At 38.5% G+C, this 27973-nt stretch overlaps 1 protein-coding gene across 1 annotated transcript in view; it reads right to left on the bottom strand.

Moving 5' to 3' along the window:
* Positions 1-1118: 1118 nt before the first annotated feature.
* LOC122401081 (histone-lysine N-methyltransferase SETMAR-like) overlaps positions 1119-27973 on the bottom strand; it is a 98393-nt gene continuing 71538 nt past the window's right edge. Inside the window, exon 2 of the mRNA XM_043403019.1 lies at positions 1119-1710. Coding sequence (XP_043258954.1) covers positions 1119-1710 — 592 coding nt within the window. The remainder of the gene's footprint in view (positions 1711-27973) is intronic.

Below are 27973 nucleotides of genomic sequence, written 5' to 3'. Positions count from 1 at the left end.
GGACTCCAACGGCGAGTAACGACTGAAGCGATGTCGAAAGTTTAAATTGCAATTTCTCCACGATTAGAGGAAGAAACATGCGTGCAAGGTCATTATATTTCTCTTGACTCTATCTGCTATAACATCGTAGGCTAGTGGAGTAACAGAAAATTATATAAAAAGAAGATACAATAAGGTTGTGAATATAATAACTAGACTGCGCTTCTTTATGCAAACTCATATTTGTATTAATAGAATTAATGAAATGGGAGCTTTCTAGAGGGTTGTTTCAACCCCTAAAAATAATAATTCGTATCCTACTTTAAGTATTCCTTATATTTTTGAATATCAAGTGCATTCTGTAGTTTTTTGACAATTAAAATGTCCCATAAATGCATGAACATCCGCAGTCTAATAATCGTACTAATTGTCAAATGGAAGTTTCGTGTAATCGCGTAAATTTGCCAGATTCGAATTACCGGTCTTTTAATTTTTTGGCGAGTCAAAATCAATTTCGAGATCGTTTCGTCCGCCTCCTCATCAAACTTTCCCGCGATTCACTTCTTTCTTTTCGCGTTAAAAGAAATTAGCCGATCGAGGAACTTTACCATCAGATGTCCGGTTCCGTGGACTCGACTTTTGTTCGCTCTGAGACTTTTACACAGCTATACAGCGATCAGGGGGATATCGGTGGAAGAAACTGTCGCCTTTGTTTTGTCGTCAAATGTTTGTCAAAGAGTTAACATGCGGGCTACAAGAAGGGTTGTCCAAAGGGCTATGAATCTTCGTCCGCGGTTCCATTTTCTTCGTCGGAGCGCAACGGAAGTCGCGCAGCGGGAAAAACGACCGAAGGATAGGTCCCGGTGGGCTGTTTTTCACTCGATGAGCGATCGTCTAATTCGTCTCCGCGGCGTCGCTGATCTACGACGGTCCCGTATGCGCCCAGGTCGTTTTCGACGTCTTTTTCCGCCATGCAATACCGACACGTTTGCTTCCGGTCTTCCAGCCATCGCGAGAGAGGCGTCACGGCGCTCAAATCAACTAGAAACCCCTATTTATTATTTATTAGGTCGAGTCATAAGTAACTTCCGTTTTTTTATCAGACATTTATTTTGCTCTCATTAAATAACAAAATTATATTAATTTATTATGTATTCGCCACTATTATCTATAACCTTCTCCCATCTTCCTGGCAGTTTATCAATTCCTTCCTCGTAAAATATGGTTGGTTTGGACTGGAAGAAGTTTTCGACAGCCTGCCTGACTTGCTCTTCAGAATTGGAGGTTTTTCCATTCAAAAAGTTTTGTAAGGAACAGAAATGGTGGTAGTCTGTCGGGGCAAGATCCGGGGAGTAAGGTGGATGTCGTAAAACAGACCATCCAAGCTCAAGAATTTTTTCTTGAGTCACCCTTGCTGTATGTGGTCGCGCATTGTCGTGTAAAAGAATGACGTCTTTACGATTGACGAGTACAGGACGCTTTTCATTGAGTTTTTCTTGCACTCTTTGCAACTGCTGCACGTATCTATCCGCAGTAATCGTTAAATTTGACTTCAACAACTCGTGGTGAATTATTCCTTGACAATCCCACCATACACACAATAAAATCTTTTTGCCATGGATGTTTGCTTTCGGATCTGGTAGGGGTGGTTGATCCTTATCAAGCCACTGTCTTTTGTCTTTTTGGACTATATTGTCATAGGTAACCCATTTTTCATCGCCTGTTGCAATCCTGTTTAAAAAAGGCTCAATTTTTACCCGTGAGAGCAGACTTGTGGCGATTGACATGCGATCTTCTTTACTCCGTTCACTGAAATTGTGAGGTACCCATACTCCTAATTTGCTGACTTTCGCTAATTTCTCCAGGTGGCGGTTAACAGTTGATCGTGATGTATTCAACCTTTCTGCTATACCTTTTGTTAATTAACGTGGATTTTGCTCCAATATTGCCTTTAAAAGGTTGTCGTCAAAATCGGAAGAACGTCCCGCCCTCGGTTCGCCTTTTAAGGTCGTATCTCCAGACCGGAATTTTATAAACCAATTTCTAACTGCCCGATCAGTTATTAGTCCTTCACCATATACACTGCATAATGAAATTCCAAAAGCATTACATGACGAATACGTACTTTTTCACTCTCCATTTCAGAGGTTAAAAAAAACAGTTTAACGTAACATGTATCACACAAAACAGTTGACAAAAGACTAACTGAAGCCTTGTGTATATAGTGAAAACAAAAACTTGTTCTCATGGGAACTCATAGCGGGTAGATATTAACAATAGATTCTAAAAATTAAAATTAAAAATAAATAAAAATTAAAAAATAAGCGAAAAGAAGAAAAAAAACAAAATGCACTAACTTCGAGGATACGAACCCTAATCTTTAAAGCCGAATTCTTCGACGTTAACTCCATGGCTGTTGAAAACAGTTTCAAACCACACGGTACATACATATGCATCTATCCCGTTACAAAAAACTCAAATTTTTAGCTAAACTATTGATGGTACGGCAAAAATGTATTGGACTTTTGTGTTCCTCTCGTCGAGACATGAAATTAAAAAAAGAAACGAATTCAATCCGACAATTTCGAAATTTTAAACTTTAAAGTCACTTTCTTCAAAAATGGCTGGCCATAAGCGTCTAGTATTTTACAAATTACATTTGGACATCAGCCCCTACAACTCTGCCAAATTTGGTTCAAATCCCAGGTTGACAGGTCATGACCTCCCCTTTTAGCTGCATCGGAAGTTACTTATGACTCGACCTAATATTTATTGGGTTTCACCATATTCTCACAAGTTCCAAGTTACATATTCCAAGCTTCTGCATTTCTCACAAAGCTTCGTTTATGGCAAAATTGCCCCCCTGGAATCGTATCCTCATTAACATTAATATTTTCTCGATGCAAAATCGAACAGAGAGTCCATTTTCTGTGCACGTTTAATAACGAATATTCAACTCCGATAGATAATATATCAGGTATTTATTTGAAGCTATGAATTTGCGAAACACCATGTATTTCGACGATTGACGAAAGTCTCGTTTCCCAGTGGAAGATATTTGGTCCGATAGCGTATTCGGGAGTGTTCATTAACTGCGTAGCGCGTGGAAAAGCGCGATACAGTGGAGCGCTAACACGCGTGTCAATTTGCAGCGATTTTCAAAGGGACATTTGCATGGCAAAAGCCCTGGGCGCATTTTGTCGCGTTTGAGCGCAAGTTGGAACCATGACTGGCGGGGTGCTAATGCTTTGACGTGTTGAATATTTTGAAATACGCGGGAATTAGCATCGGGTCAGGATGTTCATAAAACACTGGTCCGGGGTTTCTGGACATAGTTATGGCGCTGATAGCTGACCATTCCGGGACAAGAAAGTCTTAACTACGTCATTAGTCGTGAGTCGTAATGGTTCGCGCCGCGCCCGCAATTTGTTAGAACAATTTCGCGTACGATATCGATTAATCGGGACGGTAAAATACGCGCCACGGGCTAATTTCGGGAATCAAATTTGTATTACTTAAGCATGCAATCATTTTCATTACCTTCAACCGTACGGTTGAAGCTTACGATTTACGGAGGTTCGATTCACCAACAGCGTCAGATTAAAATGACACGTATCCGGTATTTCGAATCACCGTGTCCGATCAATCGTAGGAATTTCTATTTAAAACTGTAACGATTCTAATTCCTTTAGATCGCGATCGAGGATTGCCTGAATTTTTATTTTTGAGGCAACTGTGATCCGATGATCTTCAGTTTCGACGTACGTTCCGTGTATTTTGTTTAATTTTAATAAATAAACAATGGACTTACAAGGATTCTTAGGGATTTCTCTTTGAGTTTATAGCGTATAATATATCTACCTTTCTTATTAACAGAAACTTTCAAAAGAAGAAACGAAATATGTGCCTCGGAGGAAGATATTACTTTACTGCGTTCGTTACATTTTTATTACAAGTATATTTAACTTCACATTTCTTTCTTCTTCAATTTCCCGTAATTTACGGTTTCTTCCATTGTAATTTAAATTGGTAGTCTCGTGGTTGGCCCGAAACTGTTGGAAACGTTGAACAGAAATAATATATTGTCACGACTAAAGCCAGCGTTATTGTTTTTCTTAATAAATCTCTCGCCGTCGCGCAGTTATTCCGCGAAAAATAAAAAGGCTAGTATTCTTTTCAAGGATCGTGCAGAACCTCTCAAACCGTACCAATGAAAAATGGCCAGTTACGGACGAACTAACTTGTACGTACTCGTGTTTCAAAATTTTCTGGATTTTCGAGCTCCTCTCACGACTACGCTTGTCAGCACTACTCGAACAAACACGCAAGTGGCGCGAGTATGCAACGCAAGTGTTGCACCCGGGTAGCCGTGGGTTAAGCCACCTCATCGATTTAATTAGATTTACGATCACCACGGTTCCGTTTCTTCGTACCGGAGTTCAATCAGGCTAAATTCCTGAAAAAGTAATCAAGATTCTTGTCCCCGGGCGACAGAAACTGTCTAATGCGGATAGACCGGGGATCTCCGGGCTCTTCCACAGGCCACAGAACGGATTTTGGGCGGTGTTTACGATCGAATCACCGCATGAAAGACAAACAGTGCCATTTTATGCAAAACGTATCCACGGTGCTTTTTGTTTTACGCACGTAAAAGTTGTTAAAAATTATAGTCAGACGATCTACACAACGATCCGACGTCCAGAACGGATTTTGGGCGGTGTTTACGATAGAATCACTGCATAAAAGACAAACAGTGCCATTTTATGCAAAATGTATCCACGGTGCTTTTTGTTTTACGTACGTAAAAGCTGTTAAAAATTACAGTCAGACCAAAATGACCGATAAAGGATCCGTCGTCCTATTGGATTTCCAGCGAAAAAAATACCGACATAAACGGACATTTTGCGTTTCGCCAACGAGTCCCCAAGGCGAACCTATTATCATTTCGATCGGGGAACCTTGGACGTTCCGTTCGAGTCGGCTCGATCTCTTGCGTCCTGTTTCGCGTTGGAAGACGGGACTTTATTTTCACGGGTCCGCGAGCACGGTAATGCAGGATCAGGGACGGGCGCCAGGCTTCGTCACGCTTCGATGGTTCGGCGAGGAAGGACGGCGATTCGAGAAAATGAAAGAAACAGTTCAAAGGAGCTAATAAGTGTGAAAGTTGGCCGTAGGAGCGGGAATTAAAAAAGTGACGAAGCAAGGGAACGGCCGTGGATCTGCGAGCGACGGAAGGAAAAATTATCGATCAAAAAGTTGTGTGGCCGCGAGAGATGAATTTCCACGCGGATGGATGGAACGACGGGGGTTGCGTGGGGTTAGACAGAAGCGTCCTGGTGGCTTTTCGATTTTATTGGTACCGGGCTGGCCTTAATTTCCGATTCTGGCGGTCGAGTGGCTCGTTCCTACAACCGAGACCTCCGTTCTCTCTCGTATGGGTGTAAATGAGAACGGTTCTCCGCTCCCAGAGCAGCTTTCACCCCATCCCCCCGGCCGTTTAATTCAAAATTCTGAATCCTAAGGGCGAACCGTGGGGACGGATGAAACGTCAACCGCAGTTATTGTCCCGGCCGTTTTTACTCGAACGATTACTCTGCCATTCGCCGTTTTCGTTCCCTTGGCGTTTTCAATTCGGCGACACTGACACGCGCGTCTAATTAAGGAACCGGGCAAAGGGACATCGGGGAGTTATGGAAACCCAGCCTACTAATTTATGGAATTTCGTTGAAGGCTATGATCGAATCCCTGCCCGACCCAGTTCCAGGCGTGCTCGCTGGGAATGGAAAGTGAGCATCGTGCGCGATAATGCGGCGAGAAGAATCGCAGAATTTCTCGAGAAGAAAATTCGAACGTGAAAAATGATGAACCGGGGCGTCGGTGAAAAGGTATGCCGCTGGATCGCGAGCGGATGCAAAAATCAAACAGGCTCGTAAAAATGATAAATTATATATCGAGAAGTGGAAACTTAAAATGGGTCTCGAGATGGAAATTTAAACTGTAAACTTAAATAAATTGTAAACCTGACTTTTGAACGAGGAAATTAAAAAAAATTAAATTTGAGGAATTTAAAAAATTTCTAGTAAAGACACTTTAGTACCACTAATCACAGCTTTTCCAATACCACGTAATTTTTATTCTCCATTATATTAATCGACACTATTTCTTTTTATCCTTCCAGAAGAAAATTAAAAATTCGAGTATCATAGCCGTACAATTAATTTATGTGCCCCATATAGCACACTTAATAAGTTTAAAATCTACAAATAAATATGGCGGAATTACTTTTTACGCTTCGTTCTCGATTTGTATATGCGTTTACCGATTATTTCGTTTCTGTATTTTAACGCAGTTAACAAATTGAAACTACCGTTTCGCTTTGCATTTTAACACCGTGCCCCGAAAACCGAGAATTTGGTCATTGGGAAGTAATTGAAATTGCATCGCCGCGCGAATAGCAATGCACCCGTTGGCCCACGATGTTTTCAACGCCCCGATTCGTCGATAAACGAGAATTAATAGTATATTAATGTAGCGTGCACAGATATTTACGGTCACGCCGGCTTGTACAATTACACGTTCACTAATTGGATGATAAGTTCGAATCTATTCCGACGCTGCTGGCGAACGATATGAATTATCTGGCAGTGTTTGTTCGTTAACCACCCAATTATCAGCTCTGTACAGTTTTGTAACTTACGACCATAATGTCCCTGCCCAGGAGAAACGCACTGGACGGTTTTCTTTTGCTTATTACTGTATTCTTTTTAAATGGAGGTGATAAGATAAATTCTTGAAATATAAATCGTGTCCAAATTTTAATCAAATGTTCGTTGTTAGGAATTTTTCCGCGTTTCTTCTCGAATAATATCTGTTTTGTATTTAATTGCGAATATGCGGTTCCCCGTGGACATCTATTTTCGCTATACCTGTTTCAACTCCGTCGCTCGATTGCACTTTGAACCTCTCTAAGGAGTCATGTTACGACGTATAATGGGAGAGAACTTTAGGCGTTAATTATCACTGCACAACAATGGATTTTTATCGACAAAGTTACTCGCGATGTTTCCCGGATGTCCAATTAGTTTGGAAAAGATTTCTATTGGAAACTAGCGTCGTTCGGGCTGGAAATTCAAAGAATTATGGTACGAATTAAAATTGTAAAATACTCTATTATAGGTTCTGCTATACAAAGTAGACAAATTAGAAAGAAATTAACGCATTAAGTATACATGCAATGAAAGTGTATAATATACCCATTAGATTCTAACTTTCTATCTGTTTTTTCGATTAATGCGTATCAATTCCGAAATTTCTAACTCTATCGTTCGATTCTGAATACTTTGTTTAAACAGTAAATTTACTACGAACGACGAAAATTCAATTTCCTCGTTAAACGACAATAAAGTTCGGAAGAATCGAGATTCTCAAAGAAACTTCGGATAATTCTTACGAAAACCTCTTTCGCTATTTTTCACGTCGTTGGCTATTTCGCGAAACAAAATTAGAGCGATAAAGGATAAAAGGATTGCCCTAATTTCCTCGCCTCGAATTAAAATATCGTAAACCGTTATCAAACCAAGTATTTCACTCCAAGCGTGTCGCTTCTTTACCATTCAAAGAAGTAAATTCTTTTCTAAATTAATTTTCTAAAATTTGCTTCTCGATCATTAATATGATTCATTCTTAGTTTACGCAGACCATTAAACCCTGAAGTTCATATATGGTCAACTTTGTGAATTCAATTATGGGGGTAAGTACAACGAATGTCTTCATTTCAAATCGCAATATAATGTCTGACTGTTTCTTTGACCAAAGAATTTTCCTATTAAAAAATCAGTTTTCCCAGGTCTTGATTAGAGTTTTAAGTTTCCATGGACGCGAACGATCGAGCCAAAAATAGCTGCGTCCTTTCCATGCATTCGTACCAGCGTTAAGACGTTCGGTAAACGGATTTCGCTCCAAGATCCTTCATTGTTTTTTTTAAACACCTTACTCGCGAAAGAGTAGCCAAATCTGCTAGCTCAGCCGCGACACTCCTTGAACTTGGTCTCGAAACAACACTACTTAACCGACTTAGAAATCCTTCGGAATCCTCGAGAGCACTTCGCGTGGTTTTTTTTTACTACTCTTCTCGAGGCTGCAAGGAATCTGCCAGTCGAATGTAACATATGCACGTTAAAACCTTAACCCTCTGTAATCCGTGTCTTTAAAGTCACATACTCATTATCTGAACATGTTAGTCTGATTCAATCTTGCTAAAATGATGTATCAATTGTACTTTTTTACAGTATCTCACGTTAGGTTGTGCACAGTTGAAATTTGCGTTTACTGTTTACCTTTTAGTTTATATCTCGTTACACGAGGTCTGTTCAAAAAATAACCGAACTTTTTTAGTTGTGTGTTTGTGTATCGTCATAGCAACGAACAGTTGATAGCACTGCAATTGTCATAATCTTCCGTGAAACTGATTTTTTTTACAAATTCTTTACATCTTATTTAGTTTCCGAGTTATTGCTATTTGAGTGCAACGTGTTTCACTGTTCGTGGCGATTTTCGCAATGCCCGAGTTACGAGAGCAACGATGCAACGTGAAATTTTGCGTAAAACTGGGGAAAATATTCACGGAATCGTTTGAACTTTTGAAGCAAGTTTACGGAAGTGAAAGTCCAGTCTTCTCAGTGGGTTAACAAAGGATCTCCACACTAAAAAAAGCACGACAAGTTCGATCCTCTGTCAAGGTGATGGTCACCGTTTTTTTCGATTTCAACGGAGTTGTGCAGTTTGAATTTTTGAAAAAGAGACCACAGTTGTGGCGAGACAACTCATGGTTCCTTCACCATGACAATGTGCCTGCCCACTCAGCCTTGTTAATTCGCCAGTTTTGTGTCAAAAATCAGATGACTATCATCCCCTAACCTCCCTATTCCCCAGACCTTGCTCCCTGCGACTTTTTCTTATTCCCAAAATTAAAATCAGTGCTGAAAGGACGCCGTTTTGACTCAATTGAGGACATTAAAAAAAATTCGTCACAGGCATTGAAGGATGTTCCAAAAGAGGCTTTCCAGGAATGTACCGTAAAATGGAAACATCGCTGGAACAAGCGTGAGAATAGAGAAGGGGAGTACTTTGAAAGAGACAAAGAGCAATAAATGGTACACTAAATAAAAAAAATTTTTTTAAAATAGTTCGGTTATTTTTTGAACAGACCTCGTAGGTATAATCGATGATCACAATTTTTTCCAAAAGCCAAACTTAATTTATGGCCCCGTGGAGGGTTTATAAAGCGCCATAATCGAGTGGCAAAAAAATATCGAAGTTTCTCTGGTTTTAACATCCACGTCGTACGGCGCGCTAAATGTTATGCTGATTTATTAAAACACGCCGCCCGGACTTTGAAACTTTAATGAATCCGGGACTCTTTCATACGGCTCTTCTTGAAAGTTAAAACGTCGTTCCGCAAATTACGTCTCTATACGTATCGCGTAACGCCATTAAAACTCTTCTCCCCGAGGGCCGATCTGATTAGCATGTTATTTCGCGGACCGACCGAGAATTTTTCGGGATCGATCCCGCTGCAGTCGTGTGATTTTGCGCACTGGAAAGAACCTTAATGTTCGCCGGGCTAATTGGCCCCGAGTATCGATAAGTTCGCGATACAATTATTTATCCATTAGAGTCCGCCGCGTTTCGCGTGATTCACGAGCCGCGGGATAATAATACAGGGAGCGATGCAAAAAAAATGTAGGATTCTAGAACTAGGCCTCTGCATAGTTCCGGAATTATAAAACCATTAAGCCTCCGGGGGTGGCTCGAGTTTCGACGAACGGGCACGTTCGTGTGCGGGCGTCGTGCAGTCCCCTTTGTTCAGCACGCTCGTCGAACGCCGACGGGCGTTTTCCGCACGGGATGCATTAATCAAATAAATGCCACTTCTTGCACCGAAAGGGTCGAGTGAAATGGTCGAAGTGACTGTTTCGCCAAACTTGTAACGACTTGTAACTCCTTAAAATGATATTTGTCCTCAAGGTAATAGGTACATATTCTAAAAAAAGCTGTTGCTATAGAAAGTAATAAAATTCCAATAAATCAGACATAAATAGATTTAAAAGAGTGATAATAGATATTTCATCCAATATGTTAACACTTGAACTACCGACAATTATAGTGTGTTTATTTGTATCAAGGAAATTGAAACGATAGGTAAGTGAAGAAATGTATACGTGTTTATTCATTCTCTTATAGAAAATTACCAAAAATTCAGTCGAGTAAATTTTTTACAAGTTTTATTAGAAATTACGAATGGGTCATTTTGACTGGTTTTGGTAGTTCTAGTGTTAACATAAAAATAAAATATATCGAAGCTTCATTTATTAGGTATACAGATGAATAATCCAAATTATCTTAAGCAGTTATAAAATCAACTTTAAAGTCAATAGATTTTCCCGCTCTTTTGCGGTCATATAGTGTTGACATATAGCTAGTTAAAACAAAAGATACTTTAGTGAAAGGCCCAACATAACTTTCAAAAGTATTCAACTCAGTAGAGTCAGTTGCGAATATTTTGATTGACCAATTCAATTTACTTTCTTTTAAAATAAACATTGAATGTGGCTGAAAAAATTGGATTATTCATTTGTACACCTAATAGAATGTTAATAATGTTATCGGTAAAAAAATGATAAATTATTTTTAAAATTTTATTTCGAAATGACCTTCTTGGCTGCAAGCTTGGCATCGATACATTACTCAATTTATTAATCTACGAAGTTCCTCGGTATTTTATTGAATTTCAATAACAGCGTTTTTAATTATTTGTTTAATTTAATTCTAAAGAACTATTACTTGGAACGAACATTTCGTCGGTGATATAAAACGAAGCAATCGATATTGCTATTTTATTTAAAAAATGTACGATCTTGCTAGGCAGCGACGTGTTCGGTTACCCGGAGTCAAATATATGCAATCTAGTTCCCGTAATTGACAATCTCCGATTTTTATGAAACTCGACGCACAGAGGAGAAACGTTGAGTTCGTATATTTTTTTGCCCGATAATATTCACTTTCAAAGGACGAGAGCCATCCTCGGTTAAACATTACGAAAATTAATGGAGATGAAAGAAATATATTGGATAAGTTTGGTTTGATCTTAATAAACAGTTTTCCAAAGTATTGACAAAGGGGTTCGCTGTAGCCGATCGAATCGACTTCTCATAAATGTCTGATTTTCTACAGAAAAGTTTGTTCAGTCTCCGTGACTGTTCATCGACTAATAAGTATTTGATTTCATCCAGAATATTACATGAATATTAATTGACAAAAAAAATATATGCTTTTTATTTTTTAATACTCTGTGTACTAAATTTAATCGAAATTAGAAATTATCGATTGAGCGATGTGAGTACAGATTGGTTATGGTGTAATCTTCGTGCAAACCCTGGAAAGTAAATCTATAGGAAGTATATTCAAACATTTGCAGGTTTTAGAGTTACGATTAAATGTATTTTTCAAAGCATCTCCATTTCTATTCCACAGGAGTGCATTTTTCGATATATTTCAATTTAATTTTAAATTACATAGTTTACAACGCGTTAAAACGTGGTCCGTTTTTCAATAGAAATCCATTTATCTGAACACGTTGGGCACACGATACTCTACGATTTCTCGTTAAACTAACGTTCGAGCGTATCGATTCATTTTACCTAAACAAATCTATTTTACACTTTCAAAATTTATCGATTAATTTTAAAGATTCATCCCGTGTTCATTTTGTACTGAAAACAATTACGAAAAAATTGCAAATCGGTTACACTCGAATCCGGGCTTCGAACTCTTTAATCCCGTTTCTGATTATACTAATTCGATAGTGGATGAATTTAATTCCTAACGCCTGATTTCGCCGTTGGGAGACAACGCTGAAATAAATTTTCTCGCAACAACGACAGTCACGAGCGTGCGTTTCATGTACGAGCGCGAAGAAACTGTCGTGTGTCGCCGGGACACGTATTTTTATGCAAATCCGAGGCTTTCCGTCTCTCGTCTGTCCTCATCTGGGCTACGCTCACAATGTAATTTTAAGTTAGGAGCCTCTCGAACCATCTACCTGTATTATATAGCCGGTATATACATATCTCAATGTCTTCCTTGCTTTCGGGGGTATCCCCGTGAGAAGAGATTTCCAAGTAGTTACCACGTAAGACGGCTGAAAAGTAGATTATGTTAATCCCGCTCCTTCGGGGAACTCGATTACCTCTCGCTACGCCTACTAAACCGACACTTTGAGCCAGGGTGTTGTTATTATTCGCGGTAGATAAAATTGTAGCCAGTTACGACGGAATTCGACGCGGAACAACCCGTTTACACGATACGGGCTTTTAACCGGCTCGTTAATTGTACGGGGTTTACACACATGTACAATCACACACGATTTTTCCACCAAAATCATCTGCGTTTAACTAGCAAGAAATTGCAATCTTAACACTTTGACGGCCGCTGTCGCGTTTATGTGACTTTGAGAGCCAGCAGACGTCGGCCACTGTCACGTGCGCGTGATCTATATTTATAATTCCTTATAATAATATTCCTAGCATCTTCGTGTATCTCACTTTGGTGTACAATATCAGTGGCGATGGACAACGGTTTTCGCGTGATACGTGCGGCTGTTAAAGTGTTAAGAAGTCATTCTATTGTAGTTCGAGAGCTCCGAAATATACCAATTTTCATGAAATTTTGCAGCGAATGCTGCAATCTGTAACGTTGGCAATCTTTTTTGTGATCTATTCAGTTACGTTTTTAGTCGAAGAATAGAATTCTTTTAGAAACTACATTCTAAATCTAATTCCTGTAGAAATTTAAACGAATTATTGCTTCGATAAAAGGAACTGGAAAGAAAGCATCTATCATTCTGAACTTTCTGGATTGAGGTTTGGTCCATAGTCGAGTTCAATAAAATTAAAAAAATGTAGCAAGGCTATAGAAAATTCAGCAATATTCTCTTTTACAAATCTAAATATTTTACTTTAGTATCTCTCCTTACTTTTTCAAAAAAATGTTTCGATTACAACAATCGATACAAAGAGCAAGAATTTGATATTTCCACAACGTGTAACTTATACAAATCTTATTGCATTTTATTGAAATTCTGTATACTTAATAAATTATCGCTATGTCTTTTTTTTGGCAACCTTTCCTCGTCCCGTTTCGAACACTCGGTCAAGTTGCAAAATGGACGAAAGACGTAGAGAAATACAAACTGCTCACACAGTTCCCCCAACTTTCCCGTTTCGCGATACGCGTCCGGCAGCAATATTATCGCTCGCAAAACCCGCAAAGCTCCGACACATCTGCACGCAAACCAGAATTAAACTGCAGCCTTCAACAACCAGAGAGCTAATTACAATTGCACTCCATTTTCATACAGCGAATCAACCGTCGAGCAAACTTTGCCTCCCTATCATGGACAACGCGGAAATAATGAGAACTGAAGTTGTCATTGAATTCCAACGACCGAACAGACACTGATAGTAATTTCTAGGCTTCGTACATTCATTATCATACGTCTAAATACTGCTATCAGTTAAATGTAACCTAAATACCCAATTCATTTACCTAATTTATTATTTAGTTTTCATTTTTACAGATGTTTCAAGCCCGATAATAATTTCCAATTCATTCTTGCTTTTTCCACAAAACTTGGAACAATAGAAATTATATTAATACATGTTTCGAGTCAGATATTAGTACTTTTGATTTGTTACCAGTTAAAAGTAACCGAAATACTCAATTCATTTAACTAATTTATTATTTAGTTTTCATTTTTACAGATGTTTCAAGCCCGATAATAATTTCCAATTCATTATTGCCTTTTCCACACGACTTGGAATAATAGAAATTATATGAACACGTGTTTCGAGCCAGATATTAGTACCTTTGATTACTTTTATTTTTCTAGAGTCCTTTTTTTCCTAACCCAGACATTGATAGTAATTTCTGGGCATCATACATTGTTGCGGCTCGCGGTATCCGTTGAGTAACGATCGGCACTCAACGTCGGGCTCGCGTCTTTCCGAAATAATTTACTTATTCCGGCTGGAGGAATTAGAGAATGAGTGATTTGAGAGTAGACTATGTGCAAGCTTTATTTAGGTGGTTCAAGTTATTTTTAGGTTCGCAATGCTGATGGTCGAAGATGTGTTCGTAGCTGAAGATTTTTCTGAACCAAGTCTCGGTTTTTCTCCGCGCTGGGCCTTTTCAAGACTCTCATCAGTCTCCTCCCTTCCAACTCGCCCTTACGCGATGCCCTTGGAAGGGGGTGCGTGTCGCGTGGGAGTGTTGCCTTCGATCGTAGCGTTCCTGCTTTCCTGGTCGTCGTTGTCGTCGTCGTTGGAGAAAGTGTGGCCAAGTTTATGCAGAGGTCTGGGCTGGCCTGCAGATGCCGGATTTTTGGCCAGCACGCTGCCGACGGACCCAGCCCCTGTCATAAACACCACGTGGCCGTGCCTTTGTTTAGGCCTGCACGTTATGTTACAATGCCTTATCCTTGAGGAGTTTGCTAGTTGCGAGTTTTGGAGATTTATGCCAGGGCTGAGTACTGGCACGCACGTGTGTTTCTTGAGTGCCTAACGTCGATGTTCTTCCCTGGCATAAATCTCGCTTTGTTGCGTTTTTTCCTCTGTTCGAGGTTTTTTTTGCTGAGCGCGGTACTGGAAGCGGCGTGTCCGCTTCCGCGCTCAACATACATTGATTATCATATGTTTATACACGGTGTTCGGCCACCCCTGGAAAAAATTTTAATAGGTGATTTTAGAGGCCAAAATAAGACGAAAATCAAGAATACCAATTTGTTGATAGAGGATTCGTTAAAAAGTTATTAACGTTTAAAGTTCCGCCTATACTGAATTTTTTTCTAGAAAATGCGCAAGATTTCGGGGGTATGTCTATTCACCAAAAATGATTGTAATTGACCTCCACAACCGAAAATAATTTTTCCAGAACGATTTGAAATTTTTTTTTTCCGTCGAAAAATTTCACACCTCGAATTTTTTTCTAGAAAGTGGGTAGGAATTCGGGGGTATCTCTATTCACCAAAAATGATTTTAATTGACCCCCGCAACCAAAAATAATTTTTTCAGAACGATTTGAAAAAATTTGTTTTCATTAAAAAATTTAGGCAGCTACCTCCTTATCGATTTTTCTTAAAAATTCGTTTTTCATTTTTAATCAATTTGTTTGACGTACTACGGAAATTTTGTTTAGTACTTTTTTGTAGGTATCCATGAGCTTCACTTCCGTATTAAATTTCATTGAGATTCGTTCACTATTGTAGAAGCTATGAACGTTTGAAGATTAAACCATTTTTATGGGGGTTTTCTGAGTTTTCGTGGTTAAGGAACAACTTTTTAAATATTTTTGCGATTTCTATACATTGTTCGCTAAAATACGCGTCGTTTGCCTTTTGAAACATTAAAATCCTCCAATCCGTTCAGAAGTTATGATGTGTTAAACATATACATGAAATTTCAGGGAAACATATCAATATATGGTCAGACATTATATTTTCGGTAAGGAATTTTTTTCTCGGAACTGCGTAGGATTTCAGGGGTATATGTATTGACCAAAAATGATTGTAATTGACCCCTGCAACTGAAAATAATTTTTCTAAAATTATTTGAAAAATTTTTTTCCGGCGAAAAATTTTACACCTTCTCGATTTTTTTCTAGAAAATGGGTAGGATTTCGGGGGTATGTCTATTCACCAAAAATGATTGTAATTGACCCCCGCCACCGAAAATAATTTTTCCAGAACGATTTGAAATTTCTTTTTCGTCGAATTTAAGCACCTAATTAGATTTTTCGGTAAGGAATTTTTTTCTTGAAAGTGCGTAAGAATTAGGGGGTATGTGTAATGACCAAAGATAATTGTAATTGACTTCTACAACCGAAAATAATTTTTCCAGAACGATTTGAAATTTCTTTTTCGTCGAATTTAAGCACCTAATTAGATTTTTCGGTAAGGAATTGTTTTTTTGAAAGTGCGTAAGAATTAGGGGGTATGTGTAATGACCAAAGATAATTGTAATTGACTTCTGCAACCGAAAATAATTTTTCCAGAACGATTTGACAAATTTTTTTTCGCTGAAAAATTTCACACCTTTTCGAATTTTTGTCTAGAAAGTAGACGACTGGGATATTGGGAAGTTGTTCGAGGAATGTATATATAGTAACCGAGAGGTTGGTCGAGCGCTTGTGAGAACGCGACCCCTCTGGTGGCGAGCATGGGAGGCGACGCCACACATTCTTGCTTTTTTCACAAAACTTGGAACAGTAGAAATGATATTAACATGTGTTTCGAGATATTAGTATTTACCATTGAATATTTTTATTTTTTCAGAGTTCGTATTACGAAGGGTGTTTGAAACGCGTTTTTCTCCAACTCTGTTTCAACTCAGCTTCGCCCTCGATTAATTAACGCTGAGTTATTGCAGCCGGAGGGAATCGTTAATCCTTTTCATACGCGAGCTGGGACAAAAATCGTTCGTTCGGTGCGCAAAAGATGAATTCCTCATTTTATGGCGCGAACCTGGTTCACGAAAACCACTCGACGTTTAGAACATTCCTATAGACGCGTCCGAGAAATGCTCGAGCGTACGATAACGCATCTTGTGTCATTGAGAGACCTCGCTTTTCAATCGTCCTGATGAAAGCGTGAATTTGAATGAAACTGTGCGCGAAGAATCGCGCGAATGCCGGCTCCCCGCAATATTCGCATTTAAAGATCGCTGGCCGCGGTTCCGTGGAACGCGGAATTATGAAATATCCTCGCGGTTCGTCGAAACAGCCCCGACAGAGTCGCGAAAAAATCCTCGTCCAGTACGGCTCGCGACGCGTGGAAATTGCTCGAAATTCTCTTTCGCCTCTGAAAATCGTTTCACTGGATTGAAAGAGCGAACGTTTCAGCGAGAGTGTCGTGCGCATTTATCGAAGTCCTTAGAGTCTCGAACTCGTTACGTCTCTCTTAACGAGTCTTCCTAGTTTGTTGCCTCGAAAGCTGAACTTTTCGAATGCTTTTCTTCGGAGAAAACTATCGTGTTGTCTGATGTGTAGCGACAGAAGACATTGAAGTAATATGAAGACTCCCAGAGAAAGAACTTGACAAGTCATATTTTTGTAATTTTATAAGACACCGATTTTAAAGCTTAGATAAATCAATCTCATGTTTACAAAACTGTTTAAATATTTTATTTTTGGTTTATATAGGGATGTTTCCGACGATATCGTAACTTAATGCAGTAGGTATCAATGTTTCAAAATATCGAATAAAAGTAGGAAATGTTACGTAACTAAAGTTGATAGAAGTTAGGAATTTTAAATAAAATAGTAATATTACTTCGTTGTAAACACGAATGATCTTTGTTTACGTATTAAGGGTTAATCTTGACATCTGCGAACTTAAAAAATTAAAAAATCGACAATTTAAAGTCAAAGTGTTGTGAAACAAAGTTGTAAAATAATTTGTCGCGTAAGAGTAACAGTTTTGCTTTATAGAGTGTCGACTGGTGGACTTTTCGCGGGAGTAATTCTAAATGATATTTCGCGGTGGAACAACGCTAATATTTTCGAGAAGTTCGCCACGGAGGCAGTGTACACAACCCCCCAAATAATCTGCCGGTGAAACTCATCTCGTCAGGTGATTGGATCATTTTCAGTCGACAATCGAGGATAGTATACCTCCCGCGCTATCGTCCGTTTTCAGCTAATCCAGCTCTCGACAATCCTGAATTACTCCAAATACAGCGTGAGCCGAAGATACGATCTTGCGTACTCCTTCAAAGACACTCTGACTTTAGAATAGCATAAATCATTATTACGCTGCGTGACTCTAGCGTGCGCTTGGGAAATTCTGTAACAGACACCTGTGATTAATAAACCTCGGGGTCTGAGTACAGCCTCTGGGCCTTGAAGTGGAAGTTAATTATGCTCGTTTGTGTAGGCAATGAAAATGGCGAACGATTGTAACGAGGATCGAACAATCGAGTACTAGGAAACTTTTAAAAGCTCTCTTTTGGAAATGGAACACATGTTGCATGATTAATGATCATGTAATAAATGGTGGAATTGTTCAAAATTTCAATTACTCTGTCGAGAAGTCCAAGCAACACACGATGAATTATCAAAATTAATTTTCTCGAAAACGGGACAATACACGAAAAAATATTATATTTTTGTACGTAAAATCATTAAAATATACCCTCTGTAAAATACGGTAATAAATGATATCGATTATGGGATGACTTGATAGTCTATGTGTTATCGTGAAATTTTTATTTTATATGGGTTTATTAATATTCGAGGGGTGATTCATAATAATTCGTGGGCAATATTCCTTCCGAAATTTCGAAACAGTTCTATTCAATCACGTGCGTTTATGTGAAATGAAATGGATATTGCCAGCGAAATCTGTCGTATACGTGATTCGTTATATTTATCACGTAATATTTACTGTAATTAGTCCTTATTCAGAATTTCGTAGCAGTATTCCATTAATGAGTACACGTTCAAACGTTTTAAGCATTTATTTGCACCGGCAATTTATCGTATCGCGGACGGGAAGTGTTTAAACCATTTAAATTGTTTTGGGGGAAACGAAATCCAGTGGAGTTTAGGCCCTTTACCATAAATGTTTAATTAACCACCATGTATGACATAATTAAACAGAGGTGGTATTTGATGATGCCAAAAGACCGCAGTTGCATTTTTGTTCCCACATGTGATTGAGTTTACGATGAAATCAAGCAATATTCTCGTATAATATTAACTAAAAAAAAATTTTTCTTACTAATGACTTTGTTTGTTTATGTTTTCAGAAATCGAAAGAAGCACAGGACTGAATTTTATTTCGTAAAGAAGAGGACAAGGAACATTACCTCATAATTGTAACGTGAGTCGTCCATATTCACAATACATATAGGGTGTTCCGCCACCCCTGGAGAAAATTTGAATGGGTGATTCTAGAGGCCAAAATAAGATGAAAATCAAGAATACCAATTTGTTGATGGAGGCTTTGTTAAAAAGTTATTAACGTTTAAAGTTCCGCCCGTACTGAATTTTTTTCCCGAAAATGCGCAAGATTTCGGGGATATGTCTAATCACCAAAAATGATTGTAATTGACCCCCACAACTGAAAATAATTTTTCCAAAACGATTTAAAATTTTTTTTTCCCGTCGAAATATTTCACACCTTCTCAAATTTTTTTCTGGAAAGTGGGTAGGATTTCGAGAGTATGTATAATGACCAAAAATAATTGTAATTCACCCCTGCAAACAAAAATAATTTTTCCAGGACGATTTGAAATTTTTTTCGTCGAAAAATTTAGGCACCTAATTAGATTTTTGGTAAAGAATTTTTTTGTCGAAAGTGCGTAGGATTTCGAGGGTATGTGTAATGACCAAAAATGATTGTAATTGACCCCTGCAATCGAAAATAATTTTTCCAAACGATTTGAAACTTCTCAATTACGCCGAAAAATTTAGGCACCTGTCGATTTTCCTTAAAAATTCGTTTTTGATTTTTAGTAATTTTGTTTGATGCCCTACAGTTAAGTTGTCTAATACTTTTTTGTAGAACACCATGAGCTCTACTTCAGAAAAAAGTATCATTGAAATATATTCACTATTGTAAGAGTTATGGTTGTTTGAAAATTGGACCATTTTTATGGGGTTTTTTTAACTTTACGGGGTCAAGGAATAACTTTTTCAATATTGTTAGAATTTCTACATATTCTCCACGAAAATACGCGTTGTTTGCATTTTGGAAAATTAAAATCCTCCAATCCGTTCAGGAGTTATGATGTGTTAAACATATGCATGAAATTTCAGGGGAACATATCAATGTATAGTCAGACATTATATTTTCAGTAAGGAATTTTTTTCTCGAAAGTGCGCAGGATTTCGGGGGTATATCTATTCACTAAAAATGATTGTAATTGAGCCCCGCAGCCGAAAATAATTTTTTCAAAATGACGAACAAATTTTTGAAATTTCAGGGAAAAATGTTACATATGGTCAGCCATTATATTTTCAGTAAGGAATTTTTTTCTCGGAACTGCGTAGGATTTCGGGGGTATGTGTATTGATAAAAAATGATAGTAATTGACCTCCACAACCAAAAATAATTTTTCCAGAACGATTTGAAATTTTTGAATTTAATTGTTAATAACTTTTTAGCGAAGCCTCTATCAACAAATTGGTATTCTTGATTTTCGTCTTATTTTGGCCTCTAGAATCTCCTATTAAAATTTTTCTCAGGGGTAGTCAAGCACCCTGTATAATTTATTCTAATTCATTATTTAACCCGTCTGCCCTTCCAATTATAATTGTTCAGTTTCGTTTTCCTTTGTATTCGCGTGATTCAAATCGTACAATAGCGCCGTCAAAGCTCCAGCCATAACGTTTCCAACGAACTTTGAAGCTTTATCGTAAAAATCGCTGAATATTCCCAGCTCAAACCTCAATAACGTTACATCCATTGATAATCTCGTAACGATAAACGTGTAAAAAAAAAGGTTGCAAAAGAATGGTCCTCGCGGCATTTTGAAAGGGATGTTCAATCAATGCGTTCAGCACACGCGTTTTTTTCACTTTTTTCTCTATTATTATGAAAGCACCGAACTTTGACAAACAGTTGAACAAAACAATTTTTTACACAGGAAACTTTGGAAAACTGCGTAGTATTTTATTCTATCGACTTGTGTAACATTTGAATTTAAATCCTGACATTTATTGTTGGCCAAGTTAGTGTAAAAAGTGGACAAACCGGAAAGTTGAAGTTAATGCTTAACAATGTCTTGTCGAGCCTCGCCTTCAATAACCGAAGGACAGGAACGGTTCGAACTCGCGCAGAGAAGCGATCGTTCAATTTAAGTGTAACGAAGCGAAAGACGAGGCTGAATCGCGTATTCTCTCGCAACAAATAATCCCAGAAACGATCTGTCCCGTTCTACCGCGCCTTGAATGTTCGTATTGTTCCGTCGTCGGAGTTCTCCTTCGTCTCTGGACTATCGGTGACGAGTTTCGTCTAACTTTCGCGGACAGTTCTACGTGGGATTCATTTCTGTTCGGAAGATCGATGCGATCTTTGTTCCATCCGCGAGCCACGACGCGTCGGAGATACGATTCTCACGCACGTGCGACGAAACTCGGCCGAAAGCGCGATTTATCGTCCGCTGTTTGTCCTATTTTGGCGCCGCGGGTTGTACACGATACAGGCTTCGTTGCTTTTACGATCTTTAAAACCCGGAATTCTCGTTCCCTTTCCAGCGATGAAAGTAAAATGTACTTTGTAACGAGAACTTTTGTGGGATTTCTTTCTTCTTCTGGCAATCGATCGCTACTTCCTGATTTCCCTTTGACATTTCGCCGCGGCTCCTGAAGCGTCTCTTTCGTGGCAATCGTATGTTTGCGTATCAAAATCCAACCAGACGAAAATAAATGTTAAGTTATTTGATAGTCCAATCGATCAATAAAATATGTTTCAATATAAATTCCCCCGATCAATGTTTACAGAATAATTCGTGGGCTGTACCGTGTAAATTTGACGAGGATCTTCTATCGTAACGTTGTTATCGTGGAAACATATGAATATTCATGTTACTGGGCATACATAATTTTCATAATGAATATTTTCTCGTTCCGTTTAACGACTGGATTTCAGCCAACGCGAGCAAAATTAAAATTTATCTCGTGCAACACTGAAACTCCTTTCCAAACATAATCTATATGTTTTTCAAACATCGCTTGCGGAAAGTTCATTTGAAAAAAGTTCGCATTTCGAATTTTTATAACGATCTGGAAGGGAAAAGTTAATATTAATTCGCGAACCCCCAGCAATTCATCTATGGTTTGTAATTAATTTCCTTTTTACTATTGTCTACGAGATGATCGAAATACGTGTTTTTCATACGATACTGGCAAATAAGTACCAATGTAGGTTAAAATAATTTGTAACATAAGAAAGAAGCTTTATGAAAGATGGGTATAAGTATCTTTTAATTATTTGTCCACTAAGTATTTTGTTCATGTTTAGTATTCTTTTCAATTGAAGCTATACATCAACTACATTTCCAAAGATTTACATTCATCAATTAGAAATTAGAATAAAATGTGTAGTAAAGGGAAGTATCTGATTTGAAAGATGGGTATACGTATCTTTTAATTATCCGTCTAATAAGTATTCTCTTCACTCAAGACTATACATCAACTACATTTCCAAAGATTTACATTCATCTATTAGAAATTAGAATAAAATGTGTAGTAAAGGGAAGTATCTGATTTGAAAGATGGGTATACGTATCTTTTAATTATCCATTTAATAAGTATTCTTTTCACTTAAGACTACACGTCAAATACAATTCCAAAGATCTACACTTGTGGCGTCGTCTCCCATGCTCGCCACCAGAGGGATCGCGCTCTCACAAGCGCTCGACCGACCCCTCAGTTGCTATTCAATTGTGGCGCTGCTTCCCTGAGGGTAGGAACCCGTGAGAATCGTAAGAGGATAGAAAAGGAAAGGAGGGGGACGTTTCGTCCGGGCCTGCTAGTGGACTCATCACTAAGGCTTTCTAGCAGGCCCTGCCTTAGACGGCTGGGATATTGGGAAGTTTTTTTTTTTTATCTCATTCTCCTGATACTTCTGCAGTACCCTGGACTGGAGCCCTATAACCTGCACTTAAAATATTTGTTAGTGTCTGTAATGTTTATGAGGATGTGTCATTGTGGTTTTCCTTGGGTTAGGGCTCGAGGGAAAGGTTTCAAAAGCCTCGTTTACATGCATCATGCGATGAGTGTGGTGCTGTTGACGGTTAGTTGATGATTTAGTCTGGGAGTTATTATTCGGATCTTTAATGGTATATCTTCGGGGTCGTAATTCCCTAGTGATGCTACTAGGGGGTTTGGGTGCTGGGAGTTAGTAACTTGAGCTGCGGCGGTCAGCTTCATGACATGCTCGCGGATATACTCGATTTTTGCTTCCTCATGCAACGAAGCGATTGTGTGATAGCGCGTTTTGTTTAGGATGACGCGGAAGTATTTGTTTTGTACAATTTGGATTCTGGATATATGTGATGTTGCTAAGGTGCACCATACTGGAGCGCCGTATGTGAGGATGGGCCGGATACAGGTTTTGTAGAGTCGGATTTTTAGTTCTGTGGGAAGTGGACTATTTCGTGCTAGGAGTGAGTATACAGTGCGGAGTGCTCCGATGCCTTTGCAAGCCCTATCTTTGGAGTTGTGTTGCCATTTTAGCTTATTATCGAACCATATACCCAGGTATCTAACTTTAGTGGACCAGTTAATGGGGTGGTTATCTATTGTGAGAGTGTCAGGGTTGTGGAGTCTTTTGGGGGTGAAGATAGTAGCCTCTATTTTGGTGGGGTTTATTGTCACTTTCCAAGTGGAAGTGAATTGTAAGATGTGATTGAGGTGGTTTTGAGTGTATTTGATAGCTTGGTTTATTTTCCACGAGGAGGAGTATACTGCGGTGTCGTCTGCGTAGAGGGCTAGTTTGGTGTTGGGATTTTTGGGGATGTCGTTTATGAATATATTGAATAAGATGGGTTCCAGGACTGATCCCTGCGGTACCCCAGTATGTAGTAGTCTGGGGGAGGAGTGGGAGGTGTTGTATGAGTCTGTAATGTACCTTTCGGTGAGGTAGCTGTAAACTATTTTAATTAGATGTGTGTTGAGGTTGATTTGGTGGAGTTTAAGGAGGAGGCTATGAGGTCGAGAAATGAATACAGGGTGGGGCAGTAACTATTAGCACCTCAGATATCTTCGAAACTATAAGTTTCACAGAAATATTTGCTAAGGTAAATTGCACAGTACGAAGGGTGCTATTCGGTGGCGACAATAGTTTTTTTGCAGGTGGAGGTACTTCGGACATTTGAAGGTCACATCTATTTTTTTAAATGGATCGGTATGTTTATGCTTCCGTATCACTATAGAGAATCTTAAAACGAGTTCAACGACCTATTACACAAGGTCATTGAAGGTCATGTATACCGGGTCGGTCGAGCGCTTGTGAGAGCGCGACCCCTCTGGCGGCGATCATGGGAGGCGACGCCACACATTCACCAATTAGAAATTAGAATAAAATATGTAGTAAAGGCAAGTATTTGATTTGATTGACAATGAAAAAGGTGGTCGTCTCAAACTTAAAAAATAGAATCGATAGTAAAAAGTCTACTATTTCGTACAGGGGAACATTTTCGGAAGGTTTTAAAAATCTCGAGAAAAAGAATTAGGCAAAGAATGGCATTTTTGTTAGAACCTAATCCGGAGCACCCTTAGACTTTTGTCCGGTGGGCGTGCGTACCAATCTCGAAAGGGGAAGCTTTACGGTTGATGAGGCTCCCGTGTCGTTGACTAATGAACCGTATTAGTCTCGCGATTCTCTTCCACACACCGCGAGCGCCCGGAATCCTTTTAAGTTATTCCCTGCGGCGCCGCGGCTTCGGCTGGAAACGAAGATTTAAAGGAAGAAAACGTGCCTCGGGACAGGGGTTGCGTTAACCGTGAGGTTTGTGTGTATAACACAGAAAGACGATGTCGTGCCCGGGATGCAGATTGATTTCCCCGCGATACCGTGCGCTTGCCAACTCGAGAAAATACGGGAATAGCCCGACCCTAGGCGATGAAACGGTATTCGCGGCATCGACGAAACCGCATCCAGAGAAAATTGTCACTCCGTCCGTATCGGGAACCGGTCACAGAACGCTATAACCTGGACTTCCGGGGCGAAGCAATGAATATTCTCCTTTGTATCGAGCCCAGATACGTTTCCTTTGCTGCATAACGCGAACGGAGAACTCGTGAAACGTACGAAACGAGAACCGGTCCAGTTAAATATTTCATTCTTGTTATAAGGCTACGGTCGACCTAGTATACAATACATTACGTGGATTTAAATGAAGAAACATTTTACACAATCGTAAGGCCCTCCAAAGCCTTATTAACCCTTTGCACTCCCGTTGTTTTGATCACCTATTAAACAGCTCGAATACAGTTACGAAACAGTGACAATTGCTTCGAGTTAAAACGATAGAACGTTGGAACCAATTATTTTATTCGAGTTATATTTTCCTTGCTCTCTTATGGAATATATTTATGAAAAAGAAAATCGAACTTTCACATTCTATATTTTCTGTAGAGTGAACTATGTAAGTTTTATGAATATTGTACATATTCCTTTATTTGTTCCTTTGTGTAATATAAATGGAAAACTTTGAGGAAACATATTTTTAAGAAATTTTACTCTTCCTTAATTTTATCCTATATAATCAACAGAAGCTTCTTTGTGTCTCACGGTTAATTATAATTCTTTTATCTGTTTCAAGAACCCCCGATGTCTATTCGATGATAAAATTTTTAACATATGTTTTCATTTGGGCTATGACCAAGCTGCCAAATTTAAGTACGCTCTCGAAACAATTATTTGTAAAAATACATTGTCAGTTTTGCGGTTCCCGAGACTGAACGACGAATGAAAAATGAAAGAAATCAGCGTTCACATTAAATTGCACGTGAATCTAACATTAGCGGAAGCAGAACGCTCAGCATTTTTCATCGTCATCGTTTTCACCCCTAACATTTCAGTCGGCGCCAACAACTGAGTGACATATGGAGACGGCCGTGAATCGGGTTGAATTTCGCGAAGAATCATATGGGTTGAAATAATGAAATATTTTTAATTTCACTCTGTTTCGTTTCTCCGCGAAGCAACGTTCACGAATCGTGAAAATTTTAATTTATATTAAACGTAGTTTGGTCATGAGAAAATCCACATAAGATTATTCTATTTCTTTTTGTATTCCACATAAGGAATACACATGTATTCTGTTGAAATATTGCGTCATAGTAATACAAAGGATATCCTCATACTATATTAACTGTGTCTGTGTGTGTGTGTGTGTGTGGTCGAACGTTCTGGACGCTTCGACTAAGACGTCTTGCTCATGGAGTTTGTGTGTTAACTCTGAAATGCGTCACTGGACTGCTGCAGACGTTAAAAAAATTAAATTAAAATATTTCAAATCGCTCTGAAAAAATTATTTTTGGTTGCAGGGGTCAATTACAATCATTTTTGGTCAATACACATACCCCCGAAATCCTACGCAGTTTCGAGAAAAAAATTCCTTAACGAAAATATAATGTCTGACCATACATTGATATGTTTCCCTGAAATTTCATGCATATGTTCAACACATCATAACTCCTGAACGGATCGGAGGATTTTAATTTTCCAAAATGCAAACGACGCGTATTTTAGCGAACAATATATAGAAATCGTAAGAATATTTAAAAAGGTGTTCCTTAACCACGAAAACTAAGAAAACCCCCATAAAAATGGTCCAATCTTCAAACGTTCATAGCTTCTACAATAGTGAACGTATCTCAATGAAATTTAATACGGAAGTGAAGCTCATGGATACCTATAAAAAAGTACTAAACAAAATTTCCTTAAGACATCAAACAAATTTATTAAAAATGAAAAACGAATTTTTAAGAAAAATCGATAGCTGCCTAAATTTTTTAATGAAAACAAATTTTTTCAAATCGTTCTGGAAAAATTATTTTTGGTTGCGGGGGTCAATTAAAATCATTTTTGGTGAATAGAGATACCCCCGAATTCCTACCCACTTTCTAGAAAAAAATTCGACAAGGTGTAAAATTCTACGACGGAAAAAAAATTGCAAATCGTTCTGGAAAAATTATTTTTGGTTGCAGGGGTCAATTGCAATCATTTTTGGTGAATAGATATACCCCAGAAATCCTGCGCATTTTCGAGAAAAAAATTCAGTACGGGCGGAACTTTAAACGTTAATAACTTTTTAACAAAGCTTCCATCAACAAATTGGTATTCTTGATTTTCGTCTTATTTTGGCCTCTAGAATATCCCATTAAAATTTTTTCCAGGGATGGCCGAACACCCTGTATACTTAACTCAAACCTTTTTACGATTCATTTAATATATCCTAACCATAACATATTCGTTTTCAAATCATCTAAATTATGATTTCTAATGTAAATTATAGTTACTAACTCTTTTCAGCTTTAGTCTTAAATGGCGACGCTGGACGCTGAATAAAAATGGAATATTTATTTTACGAGTGAGAGGTCAAACGTTGCTTTCGAGACGGTAAATTCGGCTGAATATATTTTCAATATTATACTTTATGAAACTAAATTAAATACATTGAGAAATAAACTCCGTGTCTCTAATTGCAACGCTGAATTGAAACAAGAGAATAAATTTGTCGCTGCGAGGGATGATCACTGCCATATCGTATAATAAAACGTGGACGAAAACTCGATAAAAACAAGTTCAACGTTGCTCAGAAAATTTAGCAGTCCCACAGATTCGAGCAGCCCATTGTTCCGAATGAATATTAATTAATTCACGGATCTACAAATAATCAGGATATAAAATTCGTGCCTCGTGGGATTAATTAATTCTGTCACGATTTTTAGAAACTTCAACATGTTAAAAACGAATTTAAAACGTAAGTTTACACAGTTTTTCAACAGAAATCAGCTCTTCTGCTCGTATATGTTTCCTCTATCTACGCGTCAAATAAATGAAAAGTGACACGAGATTAGCTCCCGGTGACAGGATTTCTCAGCAAGAAAAACAATTAATTTCGAAAGGATTAATTCTTGAAACGTTTGAAAACTAAAACTTTGACACGGTACACAATTTGACAGATCCACTCTGACATCGAAAAAGAAATCAATCGGCATTTTATTTTATTTTTAGAGCAGACGATCGCGTACAGGTGCAAGGGATTATGCACATTGATCTATCTGCGGCGGTTCACACTTGACGGCTCGAAATCCACGAAAATTAGTTTCATATTCTGGTAACCAACGACACGTATTGTTGGGACGCATTTCGTTGCGGGTTAATCAGCATTCACTCATCGACATGTAAATATACGCGCGTTCG

Source organism: Colletes gigas, unplaced genomic scaffold (genome assembly GCF_013123115.1).
Source record: "Colletes gigas isolate AHSC1104 unplaced genomic scaffold, ASM1312311v1 Colletes_gigas_Sc00021, whole genome shotgun sequence".
Lineage (NCBI taxonomy): Eukaryota > Metazoa > Arthropoda > Insecta > Hymenoptera > Colletidae > Colletes > Colletes gigas.
This window is presented reverse-complemented; position numbering and strand designations above follow the sequence as displayed.